Here is a 22,730-nt window from a genome sequence, read left to right on the forward strand (position 1 = left end):
GTTTCTGCACTATGATACAACTGCTTAATTACTGCCATGAAATGAAAGAGAACAACGGAGAAGCCTCAGGGAAGCTTCAGGTTAACTTGGGATATATTTCTTTTCACTGGTTTCAGTGAAAATATGTGGTTTTAATTGTTGACCTATCCATGTGACCCAAGTATTTTCCCCTCACCTGTCAGACAAAAGGAAGGGACAGATGTCAGGAACGGGTGGAGTTGTGGGCCGAAGCTTCGCCAGTGCCATAATGTGCTCGAAGGTGATGTCCGTTTGCGTGCAAACATCCACCACACACACCTCCTGTGGATCGCCGCCGTGGTTATGTGCAACAGCAGCCATGGCTCTGGTGGGGGTTCGCCGGAGAACTTGGACAACGATGGGATCTCGTCTGATGGCCTCCACCACTGCCTCCTCATGATCAACCTTGGAAAAGTTGCGTCCATTCACCTGCATGACGAGGAGAGCAAATCATTAGGACACCCTGTCCTCCTCCTGTTGCGTTTCATGGTAAAAAGATGCAAATAGTATTCAGCTGCAATGCCTCAATTCCCTGGTCGGTCACAATAATTACAATATATATCGGTCTCTAAAAAGAGGAGACTAGTCACAGTGAAGGAGACCTTGCAAACCTTTTAAAGGTCACAGTGTCTTGTTTTTTTAAACCCTCATTTATTGAAGGACGATCTGACTGACATGCACGCTCTTTTCAGCTACATCCTGTTTCATATTCACACCTGGGCGCCTCACAGTACCTTTACACGTCTCCACAATTCTGCTCTGAACAGCTTCCAGTAAAACAACTAGAAGTTAAGTGCTTCTATAAAGGGCACTTTGGCAGTAATTCTTGATGATGGGAGCACATTGTATATTCTCCCATGTTTTTACTTACACAGTACACTTTCCCAGCAGGCTCAGACAATTTATCTTCCGACCAGGTACTCACAAATGAGCTTCCTCAACCTTTTTGCTGCTGCCAAATTTACAGAGACTGTATAATGTGCCGAATGCAGTATTTGCTAATTTCATTGTGTTTTGCACCAACATTCTTCTTCAAATCAGTCACAAATGCATTATTTACACAGGAATAAATAATATTAACACTGACTTAAGAAGCATAGTGGGGAGGAGTGGTGGGGGTAGCCCATGCTCCATTGGGAACATGAGTTTGAGGCAAGCAGCGCCTACTTAATTTGCAAGATCAGAAAAGGTTGAGTCACAAGACAATCAGTGAAGAAGAGATGCCATGCCGACAGCTGTCAGGTGTGAAACCACACACACCTATGCATTTAAGCGTAACCTAATTAGTTTAACCTCTCTAAACCAAGGATGTGAAGTTCATTTTCAGCCTGTCACATCCTGTAATTGATTGTTTGTATTGATTTCGGATGTCTGAGAGTTTGTCAAGGGCCTAAAATGTGGAAGCATATGCTTAATGTCACCCTCATTATTTGGAGAACACAATTAGACGTATGAATAGCAACATTCTGCAATGTCTATTATATATTTTAGCCTTGTAAAATGGTTTAATAGCAGTGATGGCATTATGCTTTTCTTTTTTTTTAACGTTTCAATGGCTTTGGGTGCCTATCAGTCCTACCACCATATGCAGCTATGATGGCAATCAACATACAGCATGACTGCATACAACTTGTGAGCGTTATTGTGTCTTACCAAAATTCTCCTCCACACACGTTAACTGTATTTTATTTTATCAGCCTGTTTGAACCTATGTCCATCTCAGGAAAAAAAAAAAAGGTCTAGAGGAAGATTTTTTTAATGGTAATGAGATCCAGATGGACACATTAATCTCCAATCAGAGGGAATGCTCTGGAAATCAGGAAGTGATTGTGCGGGTACACCTGCCCATGTGTTTACCTGCTGTTGTTCTTCTGTTTAATCTGCCTGTTGATGAGCTAACTGGAGGCTGATTAATAGCCAGCAGATGTAACAAAGACTGGGGATAATGGCTCAGAACGTGCAGGTTTTATGTGTGCCGGTGCGCAACACACATTTTGCGCATCCTATACACGGAATTCACTAAGCATTAGGGATAATTAAAGCACAAACGAGAGGATAAAGAGGAGTAGACAAGTTAGAGGAGGGCTTTAAAGCTTTGACACAAATGAGATACGGATTAGGCAAAATGGTTCAGAATCAGAATTAATCATGATGTTTTTCTTAATGTCCATGTAAAGTACACTTTAAATAATTATACACTCACTGTATATTTCTTAGTTTTATTAGCCATTCTATTTTCCATTTTTATTTCAAACATTTGCCGTTTGCTATTATTATTATTATTATTGTTTATTCTGTTTCCCAGTTTCCCCATAGGGACTTTTGAATGGTATAGGATCCTCCTCTCTATTTTTATGTGTGTGTGTGTGTGTGTGTGTGTGTGTGTGTGTGTGTGTGTGTGTGTGTGTGTGTGTGTGTGTGTGTGTGTGTGTGTGTGTGTGTGTGTGTGTGTGTGTGTGCGTGTGTATGTGTGTGAATGGGCGGACATATATGGGCACGCAAGTTCCATGTTGGTACCGGGGCTTGTGTCGGCAGATTCCATCAGCATGAAACAGTTATTCCATTTTGATTACATGTTCCCTTTCTCATTACTCAACTGCGCTCCCGTGACAAAGCTGACAGAGAGACAATTTCAGCTCTTTACATCATCTGATATAACCCATGAAAGCTCCACGAGAACACTAAAAATAGTAGAGTTCACAGCAGTCCGTAGGGACGGCTGTAATGAACCAACAATCTAGTGCAGCCTTCATATACCTTTCAAGTTAAAGGTTACCATTGCCAATAAAGAATGGTTCCCAGTAGCCCTAAACCAAAGCGTCCTGTCTGTCCAAACACTCTTCCTTCAAAAGGTCAAGGTTCAAAGTGGTGTGCTACAGTTTGGGAGGGCAGGGTATACTGCAGCTTATGTGTGTGTGTGTGTGTGTGTGTGTGTGTGTGTGTGTGTGTGTGTGTGTGATCATCGATCAGCCTTAACTGAAAATGTAATTCGCTTTTTATCTGCCTGCTTTGTACATGTTTGAGTATTCCTTGAGACACTGAAAAAAGGGGTTTGAAGGCTAAAAACGTTTGGCTAGAAAGCCAAATACCTTCTTTTTGAACCGAATATTACAGAAATATTTAATATAAAACATTTCACAAATTTTAAGACCTAATTAATGGACAGTCCCTTTCAGAAGCAGCCAGGAGGACAGGCATGGAAGCTAAGCAATGTACTTCTGTGGATGGGGGCAGCAGCTTAACACATTAGCCACCTAAAAAAGGTCAGTTCAAATGTACGCTATATGAAAACGTACTCTCTTGTCAAAGCCACCAGGCTCCATTGACAAAAAAAGGTAATTTTACCTCATAGAACACAGGAGTTGCTACCCTTTAAAACACTAGAGTCACAAAATGACACACACTAATTAACTGATTGTACCTCTTGTTTTCTCAGTGCATATTCTTTGATTTTTCACTTCTTGACATAACTCTACTAAAACTGTTAAGGTCATGCAGATAGCAAACGGTGAGCCTCACCTACAAGCTATGTCACATTTTGTTACCTGTGGTCCACCAATTACACACATCATTGACTATACAGAGTTACTAGTGGACCGTGGTGTGGAAATAGCTGCTACATGTGTTGAGACAGGGCCGAAAGTTGCGCAGCAAAAGCCAATCAGTGCCGGGGCCTGAGGCTTTCAATATGCTCAACAGAGGGCTCATGTCAACCTTTAAATGTGTCACACAGTTGAATCTGTTGGCCACTAAGACAGCTAAATGTTTTTTTGTATACAAACTAAAGTGATAAGGGAAGCCCAGAGATAAAAGCGTATTTGTGTGTATTGTGCTGCTGTCCAGAGATAAGAGCGTGATGGAAACCACTCAACCTCACAGCCAAATCTGACAGATATAGTGTCATTGTGAGAAAATGACACACACACAGTATAAACATTACATTAGCTCCCCACAGACTTAAAGCAGCTCTACAATACAACTGTTTGCATTTGCCATGTTTGACTGAATAATGGCAGTACCTCAAACTTCCATAAATCTCCCAGATCATGATTTTTATGTGAACTTCAGCTCAATACGAGTCATATTGTTTTAACATTGAAATTGGCATATTGTGATGAGTGAGGAAGCGCAGGTGGTGTGCTCCAATAATCTGTCAAATCTCATTTCTCTTCCTCCTTTAGCTGCATTGCAATGATTCAGTAGGCTGCTCTCATGTGGCGAGGGCCCACTGTCATAAATGTCTCATTTCAATAATAAAAGTCTCTGACATGCAATATCACCTCGTGCAGTGGAGGCAAAGAAGATGATGGTTTCATAAATTCTGATTGGCAGGCTGTGCAACTGGTGGGCCATGCTCGGTCAACTGAATCCCGTTGACCCTTGCCTTGTGCGGGATGAGAATACTGCGCGATGCTATTAATGCAAGCGTGACAAGCAAGCAGGACAAGCTAGCAAAACAGAATGGATGAGGTTGAAATAAATCTTTTTTTCCCATTGTTTTCATACTGTGTGTTTCCAAATATACAATATCAAATGTCCTGTCAGCTAAAGTTCAACAATATATAATAACTCTCACTTTTGTATGTCTAAATGGTCAAGTCAGGCTTTAAAGGCAAAATAAAGCGTGTTTCAAACTTTCTGTTTGTCTGTGAGGGTCTGCCTGAAGTAAATGCCATCAGCTGTCTAGGTCCGCGAGGACGCTTATGTGGACGTCTGCTAGCAGCCCAAAATTTGTGGCTGTGCGAACGACACATTGCAAACATACATGCGCCATCTTCAACACTTCAGTCCAGTTAGTGGCGTAAGCACCTTTAACTGGTTTTAAGAAGAAGAAGAAGATAGCAAAGGCTAGTTTTGAAGAGATGTGGAGGTGTGAGGAAATCCACCATTACCCACATTTATATATGTCTTTAAAGGAATACGTTGAACTCCTGGTGAAAAATAGGTAGAGATGACAATGACTAGAATGGGGTAGATGGGGAAATACGCATGGGTGAAATGCCAGACAACAGCGTGCGCATGACAAACGCAGAAAGTATGTCTAAGGGCGGACTCACACTGTCCTTCCGCACCGGGCCAAAACAGGTTTTACGGGTAAAGCCTAGCTCATTTGACCAGTGTGAGTGGAACCGCTCTGCGCCTAGCCGCGGCCAGCTGGCCGTCCACGGCCCGTTTGAGAGAGGTGGGCTTTTGTAGAGCGTGTTTGCACCTGTACAAGCACGAGCTTGCGCATGTGTACGAGCACGAGCATGACGCCTACGGCGGCTCTCACGTCATTTTATGTGCGCCTGTTCGGACATAGAAAAAAAAAAAAAGACGGACCACGCGCGGACATTTAACAACAACAACAATGGCGGCAAAAGGTTCACGTTGGTGTGATGCGGAGGTGGAGTGTTTACTGCAGATTTGGATGAAAATATTCAAAAACAGTCGGACAAGACACACAAAAACTCAGAGGTCTATGGTAAGATTTGTAAACAAAGCGGCGCATCACGATGACGTCAATCAATGCGTGACGCGTTACGGCGTGATGACGTACGGACAGGCAAGAAGCATTTGTGCGAGGCCCAGGCAGTGTGAGTACAAACGGGCTGGCCAGCGGGGGTAAAGGGAGGGGGGGACAAGTACCCTAAAGCCTGCGGCGCGGTACGGCCGACAGTGTGAGTGCGCCCTGAGTCTTGAGGCAGCTAGTTTGGTTAGCAAGTTTCCAAGTAGAAGCTTCGGGATATTTGCACTGCTTGTTCTGAAATGTTTGTTTTGCTTGGAGTTTGCATGACTCTCCTCAGCCAACTTGGTGCGTGCAATGTTTGCATCTCCTATAGTTAGCTAGATGCCAACTTCTCCCACGTTGAAATAATCTGGAATTTCTGAAACTTTTGTTTGTCAATGTTTTGAAAGATTCCATGCTATTTATTTGAATGTTAGACATCAGTGAAGTTCAGTTTCCTTATGACTTTTAAATTGTGCTCGGAAGAGAAAAAAAAACAACTTCTGATATTACCTCGCACTTACTGTACAATTACTGCCCCTGCCATTTCGAAGGAGACAGAGCTTGTGTATGATATGTGATGTGACGGCCAGGAGAGACAAATCGTGACTACACACAAGGGGGAGCTGATCGGGAGCTCATTGCGTACCTAAAAATGCTAAATTTTAACCTCAGGTAACTCCCGTCACTGTGCTGCTTTCTTCAGAATTTGACAGATTCAGGAATAGAAAAACCCTGACTCAACTTAAAAGTTCATGAGGAGTTAGTGTTTCTCACCTCTGTTTTGCATTTTGAGCCTGGCTTGTTTGTCTTTCCCAATCAGAAACTGTTCACTATGCATTGTACCGCTCTGCTGTTTTACATTTCTGTATCACACCAATTAATCAAAGTGACAAGGTATTTAATGAGAGGCAATTAGAGTGTTAACCAAAATGCAAATCAGATGAATGAGAGAGTGCGAGAGAAGTGTGTCTGTGCTGGTAGTTTGGTAGTAAAAGTGGTGGCTTGGGGTGTGTGTGTGTGAGTTTGTGCGTGTGTGTGTGTGTGTGTGTGTGCGTGTGTGCGTGTGTGAGTGTGTGCGTGTGTGTGTGTGTGAGTGTGTGTGTGTGTGCGTGTGTGTGTGTGTGTGTGTGTGTGTGTGTGTGTGTGTTATAAGCTTTGGCAAAGGGTTCAAGGAGATTTAGCTCAGTGCTCTTATTAGGATCCTTGTTCACCGAACAGGATTCAGCTCTTCCTGTGTTTATGTGCTTGTCTGCACCCATGAGTGCATCTATGTCCATGCCTGCGAATGTGTGTACAAGTTTTAACGAGTGTCCTTCACAGTTTTCAGTGCACAACAGGCAAAAACAACCAATTAGTTCTGCATGGAGGAAGACAACATGAAATTTGGATTAAATAGCTTCTGTCAGCATGGATGTTAAGTAGCCCGCTCAGGTCAATCCCTTCTACAACACACAGTATCTGTGTGGGGTAGATTACAGTGTTTTCTCTTGGAATCGCTCTTCACAGCACTGGCGTGTTTCAGCTGTTAGATCATAGCTTCAGAGGGAGCATTAAAAGTTAAAAATGCATGAACTTTTAGCCAGAGAGTGACATCCTTCAAATTTTTCCTCTCAGTCTCGCATTAACAGCAGAGCTTCCCACATGTCTCAATAACATCTGTTAAATCCAACAGGCTGGTGAACTGTCCTTCAACTGGTTATCCTGCATTGAAGTCCCTCATCATGAAGCATTGGCACCATACTGCTGAAGGGTCCTTCAACAAGATCGACTTTCCTGCTCTGTAGTTCATCACACCACTGCTTTCAAAGAGGGCATAAAAAGATTATTTCCTTCAGACAATCTTCATTATGGCCAGAACTCGATTTTGCACCAATAACCCACTTTCAAACATGAAATGTCTTGTCTCTACACTCAATTTTCCTCCCTAAAATTACAATCAATGCTGCTGACTGGCTCCTCATTCATTTTATAAGCTGTGTCAACATGAATTTTGTGAGGTAGCAAAACTACAAAATTAAGTATTTGCTGTATAGTGAAATAAAACAAGCAATCCATTCTAATTTTGGGGGCCACCAGCCAATATTTCAAAGTTTACAGTGTAGACAGTGGATATCTGGACCAAGACTTCCTACGAATGGAGTTGGAATTGAAAAACAATGTCTTTTTTAACCGTTATCTGCATATGAATGCAGCAAAATAAATCTTGCGATGGGTCAAACCCCCCCTCCCCTTGAGTTCCAAGATTACATTTTAGCCAATGTGTTCCACCTTTTTTGCTCTTCAGAAGGACTGTTTACCTGCATGCAACCAAAGCTCTCTCAAACGAGATTGGTCAATACTCCTCGGACTCCAAACGGAAACCAGAACGCTTCTAGTACCAAAATCATGTTCTGTTGCCTACAGACTCATTCATATGCAGACTGCCTATAGCGATTATCCAGGGAGAACTCTTTAATTTGTTAAAAAAAAAATATATAATTTTCTGTATTATTCTAACATTTTATAGAACTCACCAGGTGCGGTTTCAAAACTATTGTGTATTGTAACCCTGGGATGGTGTTCTGACCCCCTCACAGTCAATCCTGGCTCAAATATGCTGTTGGTGCAGAAATTTCTCCACATAATTTTCTCGTTTCTTGTTGAATGTTGACACAATAAGTTGAGTTAAGACACTTTTGCCTAAAGGATGCTACAAAAATTATATTTCCTGTTGATCTTTTATGGCAGCATGTGTCTCTATTATTATGATTTTAAGATTATAATCTTATCAGTACTTTTATTTCTCTCATTATCCTTTCCGTGGAGTGATTTTTCTTTGTCTTGCTGTCAAGGGATTATTTCCCCTTTTGTCTGTCATTGTCACTGTAAGTCAGCCCATTTCATTGAGATTCAGTGGGAAAACTGTATTGCCAAAGCGCACTAAAAACAGACAGTACATCACTTTCTGTTTCTACCTATGTGTCTTTATGCGTCTCAAGGGTTTTCTCCTCGCTAGCTCTTCACATGTCTATCTTTCTCCACCCCGACATGACAACACCAGCGGTAGAAACACACGCATACATCAGAGACTGTTGACTTGTGACTGTCATTCCAAGCAGACATTTCTGATGTAAGCGGGGGGAAATCAAAGGTTATCATCTGTCAGTGAACACATTAAGAACCATCTCATTTCCTGCTCTTTGTACCACTTCCACATGCAAGGCAGGCTTCCTTTCAATTAGGCTTCATGAATACAGATACTTCCCACTGGTAAAAAACAAACAAACCAAAAAACCCTTGGAATGAAACATGAGTTGGAATTACAATGTCAGTATTTTCTTTTATATATCAGAAAACCACAACCACGTATATGATGATTCTTTTGGCAAAACAACCTCCATACTGTGTCCTTACTGAGGTTATTGAAAGCATACGAAGTCCAATTAAAACGTTCTTTATATGACTAAAAACCCAATGGCAAAAGTGAAGAGGGTTTTATATACACTGCGGAGTTATATCCACAATCTTATTTAACATCTACTGTAGACTGGCAGTTTTCTTTGTTTTCTCTCATAAAATAACAAATTCCTTCTGCCTGGTGGGCGCATACATCATGGCAGGGACAATGTGTCTGTGTTTAACTAATAGGATCTGTGTCCTCAAGCAGCCAGGAATGGCACGGGTTATGACAAACTGCATCAACAAGACATTCATTACCCTCAACGTCCTAGCAACCAAATCACAATTACCCTGATCCAGGAATGAGCATCCAGCCACGCTCTTATTTCTCGCGCACCATGTCGGCAATGCATAAATTAGCCTTCTTTTGTCACATTGGGGGGGTTGGCGGGTAGGAGAATTAACTCGGTTTGTTTTGCTTGTGATGAGACGGGGCGCGCTGATGGCAGATGACTGCGAAACTTCTTCCCTGCCACTTTCATTTTCATTGTGTGTGCATCTGTACATATGAATGTGTTTATGCATCTGGGGATGTTTTTGTGCACGCACTTTACGCACGTATGCTTGTCTACGCGTGTGTATGTGCATCCATGCAAGATAGTTGTCTTGACTGACTAATGACCTTGGCCTGCGTTGTACCGGGACTCTATTGTTGCGCTGTGTCCTCCCCACAGTCATTAGATCGCCATTAATCTCTCATCTGCCATTAAAACAACAGCCAGTGAGCTCGGCTGAACAATACAGTGGCCCTTCCTCCAGCCCCTCCACACATACTAGCAATGAGTTTGAATTAGGCTCTTGGGGGTCACCGATTAGACCCTCATAATTCATTCAGACGGCTGAGTTCACCGAGAGGTTATGTATTGCTCCTCAATATGGGAAAGCTGAACATTCATTCACCATCCAAGCATGTCATCTATCATTCTACTGTATTTAGCTTAAGGAACAAAAGTGGTGGCATTCTTATTGTCAACTAAACCAATAATGGAATGATCTTACTAACAAGTGTAATAGACCTGATATATTGGAGCCTAATCCTCTGTGCCATAGACCTCCATTGTTGTCAAAAAATAAGCGTTAAAAACACATGTATGAATTCCATAGACATCATCATCATCATCAACCTGACACTCACTGAATCCTTTCATTGGGAACCAAACAGAGAAACGTCTGCACCTTGTCAATTTCACAGTGTAGTGTTCATGTATTGTTCTGCGTAGTTTTGCGGGCCTCCTTTTTATCGAGTCGAGTGAATTTTTAAAAATTGCCATCACTATTGCCTTGGCATGGCATGGCCTGTGCGTCTGATACTGACGCCGTCATATGCACAAACAAGCATGCGCACCCAAACCGGCTACCAAAACAAAGAAGAAAGAAGTTTGTAACACACACAGAGGGAGACTGACTCAACTATCTTTGCACAGTTACATGTTTACTGCTATATTAATGTTCCGAATGCCCCTTTAAACAACCTATGGTTTATGGTTTTTATTCTCAGACTGACTGGCAGTAATGGTAATAGCATTTATTAGAATAGTGATTTATGTAGCGTTTCGGAAATTGGCACAAAAGTTGTTTGGGGCAAAGAAAAAAGTGTTTGTTCATTTATGTGATTTAGCACAGAAGTTAATACTGACTTTTAGATGGGGCAATAGCTCCTAAAACACCCCATTCAGTTTCTGCTGCCATTGTTTTCATTGTTCCGAGTCTAAGCAACGGCAGTGCAGTGGGTAAACCGTACAAACACACTAGCTGGTGTTTAACAATGTCATGAAAGTCACACCACATGCAAACACCAGTGAAGAGACAGATGGAGTTATAACTGGGACTGAATGACTGCTGATTGAATACACTGGCATCATCACTGGCATAAATCTGTATGGCTTGAAGCATTTTGTAGACTCATAACTGTGCAAAATAAAAACATATAAAAAAGTTGAATAATCATTTAAAAAATAATCTTTATTAAGGCATTAATCTAGAGTAAATGCTATTGTACTGGATTTGAAATAATTGAGTTAATCTAGACCATAAATCAGTGGGATGACATTAATCTTGAATTTAAAATTCAGAAAAGGAGGCATCCTTATTGAACTAGTCTTGCTATGAAAGTTTGTTATTCACATGAGAACAGATTGGTTCAAGGCAAAAAAAAGAAAAAGAGCCAGCTCTGGATGCAGGGGTATAATTAGCAAAACATGCTAAAGCTTGGAAAGTGAAAACATTTTAGTGGGGAGCAGGAAAATAAAAGATTTATGTGCTGCTTTTTGCATAAAATTAAGTTGTAAAAAAAAAAAGCCTTGAGTGTGAACTTTCCATTTCCCCCCCTTCTTCCACCAAACCTTTGCCTTTTTCATTTTAAAGTGATGCATGTTTATGCTCACTGGAAGCACCTAACCCATTAGCATTATTCATAACATGAAGCTTCCCCAGTCTGCCCCTTTGGTGGAGAAGAAAAACTACCTCACACTCCACTGACTGTGAGCGGGCGGGAAGAGCTTTTCCTGCAATGAAAAATACCTTCATCTAAATGCATGGTTGATTAGTTAAGTGAAAGACACACCGCAGTGCCATTTACGCCTCATTCAACCTGCCTCCATCAAGACTTAGGCTGTATTCTCAGGGTGAATATCTACAATATGACTGAGTGAATGACTAATCACATCCACCATCAACGTATCATCAGTCGGGTGATGATTAGTGACTGTGTTTGGTTAATTTTCAGACTGAAACACAGATTGACTAAATCAGCGCTGTTTCTCAAAACGGCTCACAGTCATTTGTGAGTCTCCACATAACAAGGCTATAAAGCATGTTGTAATGATGATGACTAAATAGAAGAACATATGGATTGCAGAAGATATGAAGGAAAAAAAATCAACTTATACCCAAACAAGAATGTGTACTGTTCTCCAAATTCCTGGATTGCGTTCAATGGCAGAATCTTTTTTACATCCAATGCCAACATTCTGCTAATTCGAATTCCCCCATCTTTGCATTGCCTTTATATGCAATTGCACACACCATAAGGTTAGAGTTAGGTTAAGGTTAGAGTTACCGTTATGGTTAATAAAAAGGTGTGTATCATTATTATTAATGTGTGATAGTATTCCATCTCCAGTCATGCATAAAAGTCAGACATGCCCATCCACCATCCTGATCTCCACATCTTTACTTTCCTCTTTGATACATCTATACATACCAAGTCCCCACCACAGTGACTTCCTGGTCGCTCCAATAGTGCCCAAAACTGCAATTCTCAGAGTGGCCAGTAGGAGTAGTTTGCAAAATAGAGCAATTTCTCATTGACCCCCATGTTAAACAGGCCTTTTTCACGACATAATTAAACCTTTTTAAGGCCTGGTACAAAAAACATTGTAGTCTGTATGTTTAGGTCTTATCCCCATGACAACACTGAGGGAGGTGATCTTTTTTTGTACCAGGCTAGTTTTTATTTTATTGGAGGTGAAAGTTTATGAATAATTAGGGGCGCAGACTCAAGTGAAATCTAGCCGCTAGCCCTCACTTCTCCTCGGAGGCTAGTTGTCAGGATTGGCATGCTAACTCCGACATCTCGACCTGGACTGTGGTCATTCGTGTGGTAGTGTAAACATAAGTGACAAGATGGTTTGCTCTTCGATCGACTGTACCAACAGATGGTTTAGGAACACAATGTTTTAGCTCCGTTATGTTAATTAAATAGCGGCACTTGCACAATGACTTGCAATGTAGCCTACTGACATACACTAGGTGCAAATCTGGAGCATTCAGGACGTGAAGGTCGGTGATTTACAGTCTATGGGCATGGTGCTATGTTGAATATCAGTTTAAATCATATATCATAAATGCTGCCTGCACTTGACTTGCGGAGCCGGTGTAATCTCTGCTAGAGACACAGGAAATTTAAAAAATTTAATCCCGTTCCCTCCCGGCCCCGGAAAAAATCCCAACTTTGACTCCCACTCCTGTTTATCTAGTAAGGGGTTATGTTAGCCTAGATCCAGTGCTAATGTTGCTAATTCAGTATATGTCAGGTATACATCAGCCAGATGGACGTATCTCCCGCCCCCATAAGTCACATCAGTGCTCTTTTTTGGTAAGAGGAAATGAGGCAGAGTATCCATCCATCCATCCATCCGTTTATCTGGTGCCAGGTCGCTGGGACAGCAGGCTAAGCAAAGTATTCCAGACTTCCCTCTCCCAGTGATGTTTTTCATCTCTTCCTGGGCAACCCCGAAACGTTCCCAGGCCAAACAAGATGTATAATCTCTCCAATGGGTTCTGAGTCTAACCCGGCCCACTGACCAACTGGATGTGCCCAGAAAAACTCTAATGGGAAGCGCCCAGGAGACCTCCTGATCAGATGCCCAAACCACCCCAACTGGCCCTTTTTTTGTTGCACAGGAGCAGCGGCTCTACTCATAGCTCCCACTGGATGTCTAAGCTCTTTACCCTATCTGTAAGGCTGAGCCTAGCCATCCTACAGAGAAAACCCGTTTCTTACAAAGTCCGCGATCTCATTGTTTTCGGTCTTTACCCAAAGCTCATTACCACAGGCGAGAGTCAGAACGTAGACGGACTGTTAAATTGAGAGCCTTGCCTCCCGGCTCGGCTCCCTCTTCACCACAATGGTCTGGTACAACAGATTCATATTTACAGCCATAATACATTTCCCACACCTAACAAGGTTTAACAAAAATGCACCGCAGAAGGGAAAATCGAATACATTACCTCAAATATGACAACAACAAAGACTCATCCACAATGCTTTGGCCACTCTCCATCCTGAGGACATTTCCCATATCAACACAAGGCTTATAGTTACACGCTGCACTAAATGTAATCATCCCCCCCTTCTATGCAGATGGTTTAGTGTTATTCTATCTGTAACTGGACTCGTTGCCAGGCTTTGAGTGGGCCTAATGACTCCTAGACCCAAGTTGGTTAAGTGGGAATTCAACACCAGCTCCCTGCTGTAACCTTATCTCCCTTTAGGCCACCTGGATCCACCCTGTGTGTTTAGAACATACTTGGCAGTGGCAATGTAGCAGTGCATTTGCATTTTTCAAGCATTTACCAAACAGCCTTATCAAGACACATACTGTAAGCAGGATTATTTAGCTTTGACAACATGCTGTAGAGCAGATGTCACGGTAGCTTTTAGGGAAAACATCACGACCGTCATTACAAGCTGTAATCGTTCACGACTTGGAGCCACTGTTCTTTGAAAAAAGCTGTAATAGATATCCCTTTCTCCCCAAATTCTTGGCAAAGAGAAAAAAGAGAAGCTGAGTTTTTCTTTTTATGGTTTAACATGACATTTGGTCTCAAATGAGAATTGCACCTTCGCTGCCAAAAAGCTCATCCAAAGACTTGACTGAGATACATTTTATGGTAATATGGAGGATGTTAGAGGCTTTTTGTGTCTCAGCAGTAGTGTTTTAGCATTTGACCCCCCCCCCCCAAAAAAAAAAAAAAAACAACTAAATCTCTAGGGGAAATTTTTGTGCATATGTTTATATTTTTGTGCCTGCAACATATACATAACTGCTCCAGATGGTTCGTCATAACATCTGTCTAACCTAAAAAAACGTAGCCTGCAGCATATGGCCATAAGGTGCATTATTGGGTTATTCTGGCACAAGGATGGCTTCAAACCGTATAACAGACACCAGCCAACAGCACGCACATTGAGACTAGAAAAAGTATCATGACAGACTGTCTCTGTGTACTCCATCACTATATTTTTCTTCGCAGGGTTTTTTTCAAAACACGCAGGGAAATTGTGTGGCACCTCAGAGGGGCGGGGTCACGCCAAAGTGTATTAATGAGCCGGATAGACAGACAGTGACAAACAAGCAGGAAGACAGACAGGGGCGGTGGAGTGGAACGGACTTGAAACTGTGTTTGGTGACTGATAAGTGATGGGAGGAGGAGGAGGAGAGCGAGACTTTGTATTTTGGAAAGGGCGAGGTTAAGAAGGAGAATGAGAGGATTTAAAAGGACTTATTGACGGCTCGTCTTTTCCTCGCTCTGGTTCCCTCAGTTCGTGCTTTACCGCCGCACAATCTTCCCTTTATTTTCCTTCCCACACCTTTACACACCCCCCCCCCCTATCCATTTTTCACTAACCCCACCCCTTCTCTTCCCATACTTCCTATCGTCTTGGCCAGGCCACTTGGCCGATTGGTGAGTATGGTAATCAGCTTGAGGCTGATAACAACTGATAAGTCTTCTTATTGGCGTTGAGAGCTTGAATGACATTTTTACACACTCGTAAAAACTGAAAACACGCCGTTAAAGCTGATGAATGGACCCTGTGTGATTTTCCGTCTGTGTGGTACATGAATGTACACAGTGTGCGCATATAGGCATATCTACCTCTTAACAATGCTGTGTAGTTGTGTGTACATGCATCATGTGTGCCTTGTGTGGAAGGGAGACAGGAAGGGGGGTTGGGGGTTTGGGCGGCCGAGGAGTGTCACTGCCCACAGAAAGGGCTTTCATCCTGGGCTTATCAGAGCCAACACAGGGGGAGATTGTTGGCTGGTGGAGCGAAACGGTGACTGTTGCTGCCCCACACACACACACGTCGGACCCGTCTTCCCCTGACTTTGTGATTCCCCACCCCCACACACATTCACTCAGCAAGAAAGTGGTGTGTATGTATGTTTGCTTACAGCCAAGAAGACATATACACAAAGAAAAACACCTGCCAGACATGGACATCAATGTACAGAATGACAAACTGTCTGTCATCATCCCTGGCACTCACTCACCGCAAGGAAACACACACATACGCACTAATTAGTTTACATTGAAAATCAGAAATACCTCATGAATCATTTCCAACCGTTTCCATATTTTTAAAAGCCAGCAAACACACACAACAGCACTGGTTTGCTGTTTACCTGGCATTAACCCGACGCTGAATAATCACCCATTTCTTCCTTACAGATTTGGCCCGCTACCAGAAGATGTGCTACCCACGGTGTCGGTGACGAGGCCATATGCACCTCTAAATCACGCAGCATTACCGCCACGCTGTGCTCCAACGAGCAACTATAACCATGATGGAAGACACCAGATGATCTGTGTTCAACAGCAGAGTTAATTTCCATAATGCTACATTAACATTTTTACGGGAGAAAACCCATAACCCTAAGTTTTTTTATTTAGCACCTCTAAGCTTTGAAAGTGTGATCGTTAAACTTTTTTTCTTGCAGCAGAATGAGATAAAATAAGACAGATTTAGTGAAGTAAAGATATGTTTTGTGGATTTATTCTGTTTTTTGACATGCAATACAAAACTTCCATTCAAAACCACACAGCAAGTGCCTGTGTATGACAGCGAGAAAGACTTGTCAAGTGGAATTACACTCACTCACTTTTCAGGTGAAAAGGTCAAACTCACTGACCCGCACAGACAGGAAGACAAGTTGTTGGGCCGAGTAATGCAGGAAAAAATGGAAAGGTCACTTCATTCTGCACTTTCTGAAAAAGCTAAAAATCCCACAGAAACAGAGACAGGCAGTTCTGAACCAGCTGACCAGTGGCCAGCCGATAAATCAGGTGATACCGCCTCCCTTCATCCCCCGCTGGTCATAGCCCATTTTATGACCCAAAAACATCTTTCAGGGACGAGATTATTCATCACTATTATTTTTGCTGTAGGTGCACGGTAACTGCAGTTAGGTACTTTTTTTTCTCCATTATCTGCTTTACGACATATTCCACATCCCAATCTGGAAGAAGTCACAGTCCAGGTCTGAGGTGACCATATGGAGGTGACGGCTGCGCGTGTCTGACCACAGCTTCCCCCTGCTCTGTGTGGCGCTCTCTGGACACCATAGATGGTGACGGGAGGCAGGATAAAGGGGTGACTGTCTAGCCCCCTCCATGCTGTCTTGCAGGCTGGACATGTGGCACAGCATCTGCCTCCGGAGGACAGGCTCTCACCAAATTCTGGCCTGGGTCACAAACCCATGTATATACAAAGAGGTTCTCTGTGGATTGATCATACTTCCATCGTATTTATATAGCACCTAATCCAAAAATACGTTTACAATATGAGACATTTAACAAGCTACACAGTAAAAAATTAACCAGACTTGACTGCACTCAAAAAGGCTTTTGTTTGGCTTACATTTTAATTAATCAGGAATTCTTCCATAAAAAAACACTTTATTACAAACCTTATTACTTAACAAGAATGCTGGGGAAGATTCAATAGAGAGTAGCCACTGGCTTTTGTATTGCTGTGTGATATTTAGTGCTGACTTTGGTATAGCTACAAGGAAAAAAATAACATGTGTCCAGTGAGTCTCTGAAGGCCAGAGGCTGTGGGACAATTTAACACAGCCCCAAGCAAAATACATCGAATGACAATTGCTTCAGCCAGAATGGAGCCCCCGCGGTGTGAGTGTGCAGAGATACACACGAAAATCACAAATGATACGTCGAATGTAAATGGTCTGACTAGAGCCATAAATCTCTCAGTGGCCGCTGGGCAGCAGGGGTCGGGCAGCCAGCAGTCCTGTCAGAATATTGCAGCTGTGCGAACAGAGATAGCCACTGTTGTGTAGGAGACAGAGGCAGGCCTGCGGGCTGTAAACTGGAATTGGCCTCTGAAAATGCTCGGTTACTTTTTCAAAATAAGTTCATGTTCTTTCCCCAAACTATATCAATTTGGCGGGGACAGGGAATCATTAGCATAAGTGAAAAACAGCTGCAATCCATTTAGAAACCATTAGAAGTGTCATTGTTTCATCCACAAAAGACACATTGATGCTAAAGACCTGGTTACGCCAGAATGTGTCTTTGTTCTATATTAGGTTCTAGAAGCTTTGTGATGTAGACTTCTGATAGGGCTAGTTGGTGAACTACTGTAGCTGCCAAACTATCCTCCAGGCCAGCACAAGTAAGTCATGGTGGCTCCAGAGCTTTTTCTATATTATTTGTGCCATTTAACGACTACATTTGTGTACATTATTTCAACAAGCTAACTGCTTGTTTGTTGCGAGGTTAGCAGGCTTTTATAGCACAGTCCTCTGAAGCCCAGTTCAGACCAAAGATTTGCAACGACACAATACTGTTTTAGAACGTTGCAGGTAAAAGTTGCAGCGGTGTGAACTGACCCGCCTCGTCTGGATTCAAACCACCGGATGTTGTCGCCTGCCACCTGACTTGTCAAAGTCACCAGCAGCTGGTTATAGAACATAAGATATGTCATCTGTTTCAACACCCAATTAAGTCTTAGCAAAGTCCGCAGGTCAAGTCACTTACAAACTGTCAGCTGGTTGAAATGGTAGTTAAATGGACAGAGGCTCAACCAGCAAGAGAGAGAGAGATAGAGAAAAATAGAGAGAGAAAGAGGCGGAGAGAGAGGGGTCTAGCGAGCAATACAATGAATAAGGAGAGGGAGCGCCATATAAATCGAGAACGCTGTTTCATCACTACTATAAATGTCGATATAGCAAGTATCTCACTACCTCCGTCCTCATTTAGATTTTACAATGCTACAAATTATATCCAGCTATGAAAAAAAGCCTAAGAAAGTTGGAGGTTGGAAAGGTAGTACAGAGAGGCGTTGCTATGGAGATGATTCATCGTCTCTCCTCGTCTCACTGGTGTGAACTGGCAGGTTAAAGAAAGTTGCATACCTGCATGTTGCAAGTAGTTGCAAGTAAGTTGCAAGTTTCAACGCATCTCCTCGCAAATCTTTGGTTGGGCTTAACAGGTAAAAATTTTCACACATTTTTTTCTTCAAAAAAAGCTTTTTGTGACATCAACTCCTGTCTCATAACTCTCTGACAACTATTCTCTTCTGTGGAGCTATACTTTAACAAAGGAGGGGAAAATTGGATGGTGCAACAAAAGCAATGAGCTACAATAGATTCCTCCGTTTTGGAGTCTCTGGCTCTCCGTTCCCTAAAGATCAGCACTGTGAAGATTGCTATTGGTCAGTGGCTCAAATTTGTGAGTCAGAGTCTAAAAATTTGCACTGATTTAGCCTACGTTATCCACGCGTGAGAGAATCAACTCCACCACATCAAACTGTTATTCTCAAATGTCTCAATGCTTCAGCAAGAAATCACATTGGTCAGCACAACTAAACTAGGGAGGGAGGTGCACACACACACACACACCAGCAATACACCACCGAAGCATCTTGGACAAATAAGAGAGTGTGTCTGAAGTCCAGTGCCACTGCACATCTGTTCTGTATCCTTGCTGTAGCTATTGTACGCTATAGCTGTCCTTGGGTTTTCCACTGGTTTAATGAGCAGGTGGTGACCAATTGTGTAGCACTGTTGGAAGTACAAGAGAAAAAGAAAGGCACTTTTAAGAATCTGTATTGTGTGTGTGTGTGTGTGTGTGTGTGTGTGTGTGTGTGTGTGTGTGTGTGTGTGTGTGTGTGTGTGTGTGCGCTATAAAGTGAAAATGAGAGACGAGAGAAACAGATTACCGCGAGGGAGAATGACAGAGGGGGAGAGACTAATGAAGGTTAAGGAGGAGGAGAAAGTTTGAAAATGGAGGGAAGAAATGAGTCTGGAAACAATAAAAGAGAGAAGAGACGGAGGGATGGTTCAGGAGTCTCTCTGGATTTGCAGAATCCCCTCAGCCTCAAGTTTTGGGACAAAGTCACACTGACACACTTACTGCCTAGTGAGCTTTTTCTCTCTTTCACTCTTTCTTCCTTTTTTTTTTTGCACTGGTAATGAGAACTGTAGGTGTTCACAGTGTGCCGTCACATGCACACTGCAGAGCGTTTAACAGTAAGCGGGTGTGCTTCCTCTCTCTCTCACACACACACACACACACACACACACACACACAGACAATATTCTTGGACGTCTGCCACAGTGCCAGGACACCTACAGTGTGATGCGGAAATAGGAGGAAACCATAAGGGTCATTTTTTTTTATATTCACACCGTACTTCACGATACAGCATCATCATACTAACAGTATCCCTTTTGTTCTAACAGTTTATTCCATTCACCTCCATGATAACAAAGGAGACTGAGACCTCCTAAGGGTTCCTTTAACTGACATGGCTAATTTTCTTACACTCCACCCAGGGAGCCGAAACAGACATCCACCATCCCATTAAAAGCATGGGGGCATTTAGTCAGAGAGCGTAATGAGCTTGAGATTGCAGTGCTGTGAGTAACGTTCATGAAAGCAGTGTGTAGCAGCGATGGAGGGTCGGGGTTGTGTTAATGTATTCCTTACATTTTACAGACCCCATAACAAGATCATCAACATCAAAACACTGACAACAGTCATTATTATCGGGCACGGTAGGAGTTTATTTTTCCACCAGAGCCATAAATGTATTGCACACTTTAGATGGTAGTATATGATGTGCAGAACCGCTCATTCTCATTATACTGGATCCAGTTTCTCTGCCGTCTGTAACAGTGTAAGATACTAAATGATGAATGAATCCTTGATGCCGGCCCTTTATTCTCCCCACTGTACTTCAACAACAGAGAAAACCCAGAACACGTGTTTCCCCCAAATCAGCTCCACACACACACACAAAAAAAAAACATGTAGCCTACCAACAATTGACATGGTTACCCTACTATTTGAATTTAAACAGACATTAACCGATGAAACCCGATCAGGTATCAGTGAGAGTTTTTGAAAAGTAATCAGAGAGAACAAAGACATCATGGCACGTTAAAGATGTGTGTTTTTTTTCAGTGGATTCACACTTGCTGACACTTCCTATCTAATCAACACATTCCAGCCAAGCCCAGTGCAAGATGACAAGTTATACATTCACAGGGTTTTACTGCTCATTATGACAACCTGATCATTTGTGAGGTAATAACAGAGCATCGGCGGAAAGATGCATTTCTCATGTTTCATTTCTGCCTCTATATCGGGGAAATTCTATGAATAATAAAAGCCAAAGGTCGATACACTCATTCAAGATATAATTTAAAGATCCTTTCAATACTACGTGACAGTAGTTAGAAGAAGTTGGAAGAAGTTAAAAAAAAAAGAACAAGTCCAGCTCTGAAAGACAACAGAGAGGAAACAGTAGAAAGCATTTGCTGGTTGTTCTTTGAACTGTTATTGCTTCTAGACGGTCACAGGCAAGAGGAGACGTGATGAATTCCCCTGGAGCCAGCGCGGGAAAAAGAGCTGAACTTGTTTTCACATCTCCTGCTGCTGAGGAGAAATAACTAGCTCCTCACACTTTGATGGAGAGGCATACACACACTGGGCTCTCCGCCTAGCTGCTTTGAAGTAACTCATTTTTTGTAAATTATTTTCCTCTCTTTATTTTTTTTTCTCCTGGTTTCCCACTCCACCTGTCTTCCTCCTCTCACTTCTTATTCTCTCTCACTTATACCTTTCTTGCTCATTGGAGGCAAATACAATCTTGTGAATCACTCCTGCCGTCTTTATCATCATTATCTCTGCTGTCTTTAAGTTTATCTCGGTGCTGATTCCCACCGTCGACAACGCTAAACCTCCTCCCTCTCCCCTTTAAGTCCCACTTACCTGTGCAATCTCATACAGCAGTTTGTAGTGTTCCTCCCGTTTCTGCAAGGTGCACAAATTGCAGCCCATTCTAGTTGTCAGGGAAACAGTGCAGAGTGCCCGCTGGCGTGTGTGTGCTGTCTGCGGTGTGTGTGAGCTCCCCCCTGGGGCAAAACACACTCGGGCTCCTCTTCCTTGGCTCCCCCGCTCCTCTTTCTCATCCGTGTATCCTCAGAGATCCCCTCTGCCGCTCCGAGCGCATGGAACACGCACACACACCAACACACGCACACACACTCACACACGTGTATCAGCTCACTGCTTTAGTAGAGGTTGTGGATGTGGTTCCTTCAGTGTGTGTGTGTGTGGGTGAGGAGGAGTGTATCAGTGGTAAGATGAGTAAAAGCACCTGGCTCCTCTTTCCCTCTTGCCTGTCACTCCTTCTCTTGATTCTCACTTGCATGCCTACATGTAGTCTCTCTTCTCCACCACCTCCTCTCTCAGTTTGAGAACACACTCATATTCACACACACTTTTGGCTCACAGAGACACACCTCCTCTCCTCCAGGCTGCCTCCACAAGCCTGCTCCTACTCTGGCTCATGAATAGGCAGCGTCCTCATTGGCTGTTTTAGGAAAAGGGGCTGGTAGAAGAGGGAGGGGACTGGTCTTATCTCAGGCAGGTTCAGTATCTGAACATCAGTGTTGTTGCTTGTAGGCAAAGTGAAGGACATGCTGCATGTGTGTGTGGATCTTTATTTATATGCTCAAGAGCGCATCTGTTTGTTATCTGTGTACACATTCCACCAACATACAAAATCCCTATATTTCATTGTGGAAAAGTTAATAGAGAAAAAACTCAAACGGGAGTTAAAATGCCATTTTGAAAGTTAATCAAGTTACTGAGAGTGCTATTTGTCAGCGTGCACATCTGACAACTGGATTTGGCATATAAATCAATCTCATTTGGATTCAATCAGATAGCCCTTTGCACTCAGTACGATGGTTGGAGAGGTGGTGTTTAGTGGCCTCCATAGATTTACAGTCAAAGAGTGATAGTCACCAAACAGATGCTCCCTCTCTCTCTCTCTCTCTCTCTCTCTGCTGGCAGTTGGACAAGGGCACCGGACTGGGCTGACACACACAGGAAGAAACACAGACCACTATTGATTGGCTTCAAATTAGCTTCCAGTCCAACTAGCCCCTCGCCGTGGGGGTGAGGTGACAAAGGGGGAGTGAAGGAAAAGGGGGGGGGAGAAGATGATAGAAGACTGCAATGC

General features: G+C 42.8%; 1 protein-coding gene across 1 annotated transcript in view; it reads right to left on the reverse strand.

Moving 5' to 3' along the window:
* Positions 1 to 21,541, reverse strand: part of pdzrn4 (PDZ domain containing ring finger 4) — a gene marked incomplete at both ends in the record, with an annotated part of 36,595 nt that extends 15,054 nt beyond the window's left edge. The window contains 2 exons of the mRNA XM_083934948.1: positions 176 to 447; positions 21,473 to 21,541. Coding sequence (XP_083791074.1) covers positions 176 to 447; positions 21,473 to 21,541 — 341 coding nt within the window. The remainder of the gene's footprint in view (positions 1 to 175; positions 448 to 21,472) is intronic.
* Positions 21,542 to 22,730: the final 1,189 nt, after the last annotated feature.

This window comes from Echiichthys vipera, assembly GCF_963691815.1.
Source record: "Echiichthys vipera genome assembly, chromosome: 20".
Classification (NCBI taxonomy): domain Eukaryota; kingdom Metazoa; phylum Chordata; class Actinopteri; order Perciformes; family Trachinidae; genus Echiichthys; species Echiichthys vipera.